Genomic DNA, 10,364 nt, shown 5'->3' with positions numbered 1-10,364 from the left:
ATCAATTATATGGTTAAAAAGTTTGGAGACCCATGTAAACTAAACACTTACGTTTTTTAAAACATTTGCCTGCACTGACAAAGATTCCAACTAGAGAGCCTTCCTAGGCACAGAATTTTTATACTTCAAACCCAAATCCCCAAACATGAGAAGTCCCTTTTTTTCTTTTTAAATATACACATATATTTTATTTAAAAAGCACAAGAACATTATACAAGTTTTAAATTTACATTTTTGCAATAAAAGTTATCAATATATGCATTATTTGTATAACTTCATCATGGATGGAATTTGAATCAGTGGTATAAACATGTTGCAGTCACTAAATATAGATCATCATCACAGTGAACCAAAATGCATAGTTGTTATGAAATGACAAGTGACCACTAAAAGGTGAACTCACAGCCCATACATCAATATAATAAATTAATTATACAGATATATTTTTCACCATATCATTAAAATTCTTGCCAACCCCTCACCAAACATTAGAAAAACAGTTTTGGAGCCATCCTGTTGAACCAGTGCCTTCACATATTACACTAAAGAAATAAAGTGACTCAGTTGCTTGTTTGTAAGTAAACTTCATAAGCATAATTGTTTGCAATGATTAAGGTAAATCATAGGACATTTGAACATAATGAGAAATCCCTTGGGATTGGGGCAGCACTGAGACATATGCTCACCTACAGTGCAAAAATCAGAAAAATCTCAATCAGTAGAACGCAAGATGAAATAGGTTCTTTGGCAGTAAAGGTCTGGCTGGCTATTGCCAGATAGTCCCTCTGACCTCTGTGAGAGCTTAACTCCAGAATTTATTAAGTGAACATAAAAAAGACTAAAAATAAAGTCAGTTTATCTTTGCTAAATTGGGGCCAATCAATTAGGGCAGAAGTCAGTATCTTCTGTTTCCTATTCCAGCCCAGATTTCCCAAATAGTCCACTTAATAAAATTACATAAGAAACAAACACAAATGTTCAAATTATTTAATCATTCTGGCAAATCTGACAAATAACTGCATTTCCTGATCCTTACCTGTTATTGTTACAAACTGTTCACTAGAGATGTATCTATTTATCTTGATACCTTCTGAATTATAATTATTTAAGTGGAAAATCATGATTGTGATTCTGACACCTGCTCATGCCAATCCCTTACTGCGAAATCCACTTTTTGTTACATAAAAGTACCAAAAAAAAAATCTAGCCCCAAATGTGCATCACTAATCACTTAGCAAATATATTTTTACTTGCTTGTCTTTGCTGAGCAAAAAGAAGGTAGGAAAACATTTACACACATATATAAGACACTAGTAGTCAAAGGCAAAATAAGATACAGTCTTTAAATGTATCTTTCAAGCTTCTAGCATTACCCCAGAAACAACACAAGTTAAAATGGAAGGTTTCCATTTATCTCTGTCTGCTGCTTTATGTCACAATTTCCTGATACAAAAAACTAAAGCCATGAACCAAGAAGTCTATGCACAAATTCAGGAGAGCTCTATTATTTATAAACAAGATAGCTCAACTACAGCATGTTATAACAGGACACAGATTACTGATCACATGGCTTTTTTTGGTGGTTTGTACTAGTCATAAAACCAAAGTTTATGAAAAGGTTGAACACAGACAACATCAAGGATTTGTCTTTTACGAAGATGTAGAGGATTGTGGAATTGGCTTAAATCTGACTGTTCTAAATTACAGTTGTCATGATCCATTCATTGGGAGAATTTTCTTATCTTCATTCTACAAATAGTTTACATCAGAATTACAAAAGGTTTCTTAGAGTCAAATAGGATGGAGCCACAATCTCCTTGTAGAATGAGATTTGCCTTTGGAAAATGTCAAGTATTATTTCAAAACTAAACAAAGCTACTTGTAGTCGGAGGTGAGAACTGCAAGCTCTTTTTACCATCAGGAATGAATAACAAATACATTATCCTAACTTCTCTTGAGGTTTACATTGAGAAAAAAGCTTTTCCACATTGGCAGAAATCATACTCTGTCCATATAGAGATTTAGTTTAATTTGTGGTGACAGCAGCAGGTGGTACATTAGGGGTATTTCCTTAAAAGAGAAATAATAAAAAATACATTTTTGGAATCTTTCTCAATTCAAGTATATCGTATCGTTTCTGCAATTCTCCTTAGTCTTGCAAGGAAGACTATCACAGATTATTAGAATATTGTCAGTGATCCAATGTTAGCTGAACCAGAGGGGAAAATACTAAATACAAATTTGCAGAAAAGTTAACCAACATATAAAAACGTCCACAATTGTTTGATGTGATTTCATCTACCAAGTGGATGAAATGAAATGAGACAAATTATGAAGGGGAATAAATTTCCTGGAAATACTAGCAGAATCAGACCCTTGGGGCGAACAAGCATTTCTTTCATGTTCTAGAACACAAAACAGATTAATCTATGTCCTTTTTTTCCCTTGAAGTATATGTTTGCTAATTGAAAGCAATACTCCATTAAGGAATATTTTATTGATGTAAGTGAATCTGGACATGGAGCAAAAGACCCTCAATACTTTCCCAGCCCTCAGAAAGTTTTCCATAATTTTCAATCAGTCTTTATTACTGTCATCATTTGTGATTATCTTGAGGCAGAGTTGAAGCTCACAGTAACTGCCAGTTGAATCCAAATAACATCTGACTAGTCTCTTGGCTCCTAGCAATCTCTTCTATAATGCAGTGTTGTTGCCAGACCAAATGGAGCTTCCTATACCGCTCACGAGATAAATGAAGGGGATTGCCCCTCCTATAGGGAAAAAAGAAAAAATATCAAGTAAGTTTGAATCTAGTAACTGGAGACATCTTTACTGTCTAAATTCATATGCACTCTTGAGATGTTCTTGGAGCTGGGAGAATTCCCTAGCACAGGGCTTAAAAAGGGGTATTTTCCCTTTACCACTGATCACTAAGAACTTGACAGGTTACTTAGCTAATAAAGCAGAAAAGTACTCCTTAACTATTCATAAAATAGGTCAAGTGTACTATGACACTATGGGACCTCATTTAAATAGGTTTATAACTTGAAGCAGCACTATTCTTTTTTGGTGGTTAGCCTGAATAGCTTTTTGACTTCACATTGTTATCTAGCTTCAATTTATGATCTTTGTGCAGTAGAGGTTAGGTCTGATGTATAACACTAGTGCCTAAAATTATATTTTCTACTCAGAGATATTTGGTTGTAACTGCCCTTATGACAAATTGGATGGTTATTAGCAAATAATTAGCAAATATTTAAATAAAATAACTATACTTCAATTCTAGAGTTGCACAATTTTTAACACTGTATAACAGCTAATCCAAAAATGACTTAAGTCTGGCTGTTGCCAATAATGGAGGACTATGAGATCCTCATTCTTTGAGGCATTCAAGTGCCTCAGCAGGTTGGGAATTTTCTAAATGCCAAATTAATTTTAAAACTCTGCTTTGTACCCTTGTGGAACAACTAAGATCATTCTCAGTCACTAACTTTCACCACTCAGCTTTTCTCCCTAAACCTAAAGACAGGTCAAATGCTATACCAATAAAAACAAAGCTCCGTATGATCTGAGGCCTCAAGCCCCATCTAATAAGCCTATTCATTCCGAGCAATATGTCGAAGGAATAAAATTTCAGTGAAACAAAAAGAGTTTATTGTAAGGAGGTCTGATCTTTATCTATATGTACTTTTGGGATCACTGTCAGTTTCCTAATTTTCAGAAACCATCAGTAGGACCCCAGTTCCTACAACCAGGGAAGGATACAGAAAAGTTCAGGATTCTCAACATTTTGCTAATGCTTAGAAGGAAAGAAGACTGATATCGCTGGCTAAGAAAAAGTTTCACCTGGGCACAGTGGCTCATGCCTGTAATCCCAGCACTTTGGGAGGCCAAGGCGGGCAGATCACCTGAGGTCAGGAGTTTGACACCAGTCTGGCCAACACGGTGAAACGCCATCTCTACTAAAAACACAAAAAAATTAGCTGGGTGTGGTGGCACCTGCTTGCAGTCCTAGCTACTTGGGAGGCTGAGGCTGGAGAATCACTTAAACCCCGGAGGCAGAAGTTGTATTAAGCTGAGTTTGTGCCACTGCACTCCAGCCTGGGTGACAGAGTGAGACTCCATCTAAAAAAAAAAAAAAAAGTTTGAAGTATTGCAATGGAAACAGTATCTCTAAACCAAACATCATCACTGGACACTACAAATTTATACTATCAGTGTCAATCCTTTTAAGGAATTCTGAAGAAAGGTTGATTCAAATAATACAACACTGAAACATTAGGATGGCTGGTGTCTTTAAAAATTTTAGAGAAATATTACCTTCAAAGTTTGGAAAGGCACACAGTTGTTGAAAATTACATGCTAAAGAATGACATTACATTTAATATTTTAAATTTGAAGCTATTTAAAAAGCAGTTCTTGGCCAGGCATGGTGCCTCATGCCAGTAATCCTAGCACTTTTGGAGGCTGAGGTGGGTGGATCCCTTGAGATCTGGAGTTCCAGACTAGTCTGACCAACATGGTGAAACCCAGTCTCTACTAAAAATACAAAAATCAGTCAGGTGTGGTGGCACGTGATCTGGAGTTCCAGACTAGTCTGACCAACATGGTGAAAGCCAGTCTCTACTAAAAATACAAAAATCAGTCAGGTGTGGTGGCACGTGCCTATTAGTCCCACCTACTCAGGAGACTAAGGCAGGGGAATCACTTGAACTTGGGAGGTGGAGGTTGCAGTGAGCTGAGATAGTGCCACTACACTCCAGCCTGGGTGACAAAGGGAGACTCTGTCTCCGAAAATAAGTAAATGAAAAATAAAAATAAAAAATGGCTCTCAATTATTTTATTTTAAATTTTTTTGGAGACAGAATCTCCCTTTGTTGCCCAGGCTGGAGTGCAGTAGCGCGATCTTGGCTCACTGCAACCTCCTGAGTTCAAATGATTCTCCTGCCTCAGCCTCCAGAGTAGCTTGGATTACAGGTGTGCGCCACCCAGCTAATTTTTGTATTTTTAGTAGAGATGGGTTTTCGCCATGTTGGCCAGGCTGGTATCAAACTCCTGGCCTGAAATGATCTGCCTGCCTCAGCCTCTCAAAGTGCTGAGAATACAGGTATAAGCCATTACGTGTGGCCTCAATTACCTTTCATGATTAAAGAACTATCACCGTTTATATACAATAATATGACTAAAATAGAAAACAAACAATATAAAAGGGAAATTATCAAAATCTTCCTATTATAAGAAAATCTTACTTCAGGCCAGGGTCTGTTTCTCCATATTCATCCAAGTAAGGAGCTGGATAGGCACAGCCTCTGGCTTTACCTTCAACCAGGACCACTCTGCATTCTCTGATTCTGAAGGAGAAAACCAACAGGAAATACGATTAAGTGTATGTGTGCAAATGATAGGCACTGCATCAGTGTTAATATAGAGAAAAGACATGGCCAGTATCTGTTAGAAATTCAGTATAAAGACAATACAAACATAGACAAATAGACTATATTATGTTTTGTCTAAATATAAGAAAATATATATTGCTATTTTTGTTCAGGCTTTAGAAAAGGAGGAGGGGATCTGATGAAATGAGATCACTGATACAGACTGAATCTGTTCGAGGGAGGGAGAAAGCTTTAGCCACAGATACCCTGAAAAATGGTGGCTGGGGTTGTTTCTAGTCTAATTCCTAATATAACCTGGAGAGAGGAGGGAACCTAACAGAAGAACAGAATCAAATCTCCTAGTATGATAACCTCAAGCCAGACAGAATATCAACTAGGGAAGCATAAAAGCTTTTCTGGTTAGAGCCGGCCTGAAACACTGCAGATTAGAAAGAGCCACTGCCTGGAGGTTGCAGTGAGCCGAGATCGCGCCATTGCACTCCAGCCTGGGTAACAAGAGCGAAACTCCGTCTCAAAAAAAAAAAAAAAAAAAAAAAAAAGAGCGAGCCACTGCCACTCCGAAGGTAGCTGGGACTCTTTTTTTGTCTCCTGGGAAACAGACATAAAAAAGGCTTGTGTACACATGTACAGGGGATAAGTACTATACAGAGAAATTATGAAATAAACAGCTGGGATTAGGTAGTGGGTTTACTTGCTGTGGGTTCGTTAAAAATAGGTATTTCAGTTTGGCTTCCATACATTCTTTCCCCTTGGTTCAAAAGATGTCTATGAGTAACGATTACATATTTCACAGTTAGACATTTGGATTTATGTAACAGAAACTGTGTTACATGGGGAGGGTGAAAAAAAAGCATACATATCCATTTTGAATTTTATTATTATTTTTTTTTTCTTTTTTTTGGGAGACAGAGTTTTGCTCTTGTTACCCAGCCTGGAGTGCAATGGTGCCATCTCGGCTTACCGCAACCTCCGCCTCCTGGGTTCAGGTAATTCTCCTGCCTCAGCCTCCTGAGTAGCTGGGATTACAGGCACGTGCCACCATGCCCAGCTAATTTTTTGCATTTTTAGTAGAGACAGGGTTTCACCATGTTGACCAGGATGGTCTCGATCTCTTGACCTCGTGATCCACCCGCCTCGGCCTCCCAAAGTGCTGGGATTACAGGCTTCAGCCACCGTGCCCAGCCAGAATTTTATTTCTTTTCAGGCAACTTAAACTCTTCTTTCATAAATATAAGTGATTGTTTTTCTTTTTTTCATTGGAGATGGAGTCTTGCTCTGTCACCTAGGCTGGAGTACAGTGGTGTGATCACAGCTCACTGCAACTTCCACCTCCCGGGTTCAAGCAATTCTCCTGCCTCAGCCTCCTACGTAGCTGAGATTAAAGTCATGTGCCACCACACCCAGCTAATTTTTGTATTCTTAGTAGAGATGGGATTTCACTACATTGGCCAGGCTGGTCTCGAACTCTTGACTTCGTGATCTGCCTGCCTTGGCCTCCCACAGTGCTGGGATTACAGGTGTGAGCCACCACATCCGGACATAAGGGACTATTTTTCTATTCTCAATCTTTTGGTGAAAGACCAGGAGAAATGGTGGGTTAATAGACAAGATATCAAAGGACAATCTAAAGTAACAATTTACAATGTACTTTCTTTTTTGATACAGGATCTTGCTCTGTCGCCCAGGCTAGAGTGCAATGGCATGATCATGGCTTACTGCAGCCTCAAACTCCCAGTCTCAAGCAATCCATCCACCTCAGCTTCCCAAGTAGCTGGGACGACCGTCACATGCCACCATGCCTGGCTAATTTTTTATAGAGATGAGGTCTCGTCATGTTGTCCAGGCTGATCTTAAACTCCTGACTTCAAGTGGTCCTCTTGCCTCAGCCTCCCAAAGTGCTGGGATTATAAGCATAGATCACTGTGCCTGGCCTACATGCACTTTTTCTTTATTTTTATTTATTTTAAAGAGCCCATCTTTCAGGAAGAGTACTTTTCTTTTCTTTTTTAAAGAGACAGGGTTTCACCATGTTGGCCAGGCTGGTCCTGAACACCTGACCTCAGGTGATCCACCGGCCTTGGCCTCCCAAAGTGCTGAGATTACAGGCATGAGCCACCGTGCCCAGCCAGTACTTTTTAAATGTAAGTTTTAGGACTACAAGTTCTTTCATTATACCTGAGTATTATACTAAAAGACCACAGTAATTAATACAAACTCTATCCTTTTTAAGGTTTCCACAAATAATGGAAATGTGAACAGAAATCTTTTCTTTCACTACTTTTCCCACAGTATCTTCTCAAATGCAATTTCTTTCTTTCTTTTTTTTCTTTTTTAAAGATGAGGTTTCACCATGTTGGTCAGGCTGGTCTTGAACTCCCAATGCCCACCTTGGCCTTCAAAGTGCTTGGATTACAGGCGTGAGCCACCACGCCCGGCCTCAAATGCAATTTCATGTGAATAACAGGTTAATACTCTAATTTCTGATTGATAATTTGCTATCAACATACTGTCCCACCTTAGTGGTTCCCAGATTGGATCCAGATTCCTTAAGTTCATCATGAAGCTTCTAGAACACTCACTACTCACTTTAGGAAAATACAGACACCGGCACCACAGTGAAGCGCGTGAAAAATGCAAGCTCCAACCTCTTCCCCATTCACGATTTCTTGGCAGCAAATGTTCTGAGAACACAGTATGGCCCCACAGAAAAGACAGAGGACAGGATGCTTTCGCTCATCATCTGAAGACCGTGGGCACCTCAAAAGGGAAGAAAACATTTAGAAAACAGTGGAAAGACAAGCAAAAATAAAAGCACCATATATCCTGTTAGCAATCAAACATGTTTTCATCACTGACCCCTTTCCAGCAAAGGAAGCTCTAAAACACAAGGAAACATTTAATTAGCTAATTCCTGTTTAATATGTCCCCTAACAGGGTTTCATGGAAAACCTTCCAAATAATCCATAGTAAGAAAACCTATATTACACAAATGGTGTCCTGCTAATTCTCATAAAGTATGGTGGTTGAATATGCCTTGTGAAGTCTTAGGAAGGAAAAAGTGATAGTGCTGACTTGCTTGAGTCAACTAGTGTTTTGAGACCATTTTACACAGTGGTATGATGGAGACTTGCCACAATGCCCCCACACCAAGGGGGATAATGGTCATTGTTTAAAAAGGAGTTTCCCATGCTCCTCCAATCTATGCTGTACACTGAATACAAAAGGAAATATCACATTCCTTAATTTGGGCAGTAGAAGATAAATGCAACCAAAGCAGAGATCCAACTAGGCCCACAGTGGCATCAAAATAAAGAACATCAGAAACAATCTCCAATAGGGTACCGACAGCTTTTTTTTCTGATTCCCAGTTTCTCAGACAGGATTAAAAAAAAAAAAAACCAACCCAAAAACACCTTTGTCTTCATAGGAGCAGAGGGACTCTGTGCGTAGGATAAGAGGACTAGTTTCACTTCCAGGAGGTTGCTCCAGAACATAATTATAGCCCTTTTTGGATAAAGCCAACATCTTCTTTCATCTTTAATACAGGATGGAGTCATTAGCCTACAGAGGAAGAGTGGGGAGGCAGCCTAAAGTATAGCACTGCAGCCACCCTCCAACACTAGGGATGGCTCAGTCTTATGGAAACTGGTGGTGACAATAAAACTGGAAGACATCATAGCATTGATCTTCATTCTTACGTGAAACCTGTAAGTAGTAATATCACCCAGAAGGATCCTCCCCGTGATGAATGAAGACCAGTACTCTCCTCATATCCTCCTAGAAGCCAGCAACTTGATATTTTTCTTTTCTTTTCTTTCTTTCTTTTTTTTTTTTTTTTGAGACAGGGTCTGGCTCTGTCACCTAGGCTGGAATACAGCGACATAATCACGGCTCACTGCTGCCTCAACCTCCTCGGTTCAAGTGATCTTCCCTCCTCAGCATCCCAAGTAGCTGAGACTACAGGCACATGCCACCATGACTAGCTTTCGTAGAGACAGGGTCTCGCCATGGTGCCCAGGCTGGTCTTGAACTCCCGAGTTCAAGAGATTCACCCACCTCAGCTTCCCAAGGTGCTGGGGTTACAGACATGAGCCACCATACTCCACCAACTTGATATTCTTAATGCATGGAAGATAATATCTGTTCACCAGGCTTTTGTGGTAACAATGTAGCACCAAGATTAGGAGAAATTGCTGAATTACATTGCTGAATTTAGAGCTGGATGCAATCTCTGAAATTAGTTAGCTGTTTGAGGGCTGAAAGGTAAAGTGACCCAACCATTCCTTTAGGTGTCTGACTAGAAAGGGAGCTAGAACATGAAGGTCAATTTTATCCTGCAATAGTGGCTAGGTTGTGAACTACTCAAGGCCCTACTGGACCACTTAACTCCCCCAACTTCGTGGCTTAAAACAATGGTTATAATTAGATAAGAGAATTTCCTGAGTCATTCTGCAGGGCAGTGATTCTCAGAGCAAGTCAAAGAGTGGCTCTTTAAGACCTCAAATGATTTCTTTTTTTTGAGACAGAGTCTTACTCTGTCACTCAGGCTGAAGTGCAGTGGCGTGATCTTGGCTCACTGCAACCTGTGTCTGCAGGTTCAAGTGATTCTCATGCCTCAGCCTCCTGAGTAGCTGGGACTACTCAGTTGCATTTGCCAACACACCTGGCTAATTTTCTTTTTGCATGTTTACTGGAGACAGGATTTCACCATGTTGGCCAGGCTGGCCTTGAACTTTTGGCCTTAAGCGATCCGCCAACCTTAGCTTCCCAAAGTGTTGGGATTACAGGCGTGAGTCACTGCACCTAGCCTTAAAATAATCTTACACTGGCCAGGTGCAGTGGCTCACGCCTGTAATCCCAGCACTTTGGGAGGCCAAGGGAGGTGGATCACAAGGTCAGGAGTTCAAGACCGGCCCGGCCAAGACAATGAAACCCCCCCTCTACTAAAAATACAAAAACTAGCTGGAT

The 10,364-nt window shown here is 39.8% G+C and overlaps 1 protein-coding gene across 4 annotated transcripts in view; it reads right to left on the bottom strand.

Moving 5' to 3' along the window:
• Window positions 1-419: 419 nt before the first annotated feature.
• Window positions 420-10,364, bottom strand: part of UBR1 (ubiquitin protein ligase E3 component n-recognin 1) — a 173,400-nt gene continuing 163,455 nt past the window's right edge. For 3 of the 4 annotated variants that reach the window (XM_074393773.1, XM_003928951.3, XM_074393774.1), the window contains 3 exons: window positions 7,983-8,153; window positions 5,250-5,351; window positions 420-2,771 (listed from right to left, as the gene is read on the bottom strand). In XM_074393773.1, the coding sequence (XP_074249874.1) occupies window positions 2,630-2,771; window positions 5,250-5,351; window positions 7,983-8,153 (415 nt within the window). In that variant the 3' untranslated portion in view covers window positions 420-2,629. The remainder of the gene's footprint in view (window positions 2,772-5,249; window positions 5,352-7,982; window positions 8,154-10,364) is intronic. The other variant, XM_074393772.1, reaches the window with a different exon arrangement.

The sequence above is a fragment of the Saimiri boliviensis genome, chromosome 2, assembly GCF_048565385.1.
Source record: "Saimiri boliviensis isolate mSaiBol1 chromosome 2, mSaiBol1.pri, whole genome shotgun sequence".
Taxonomy (NCBI): domain Eukaryota; kingdom Metazoa; phylum Chordata; class Mammalia; order Primates; family Cebidae; genus Saimiri; species Saimiri boliviensis.
Note: the sequence above shows the minus strand (reverse complement) of the source record. Positions and strands in the feature narration are given on the sequence as shown.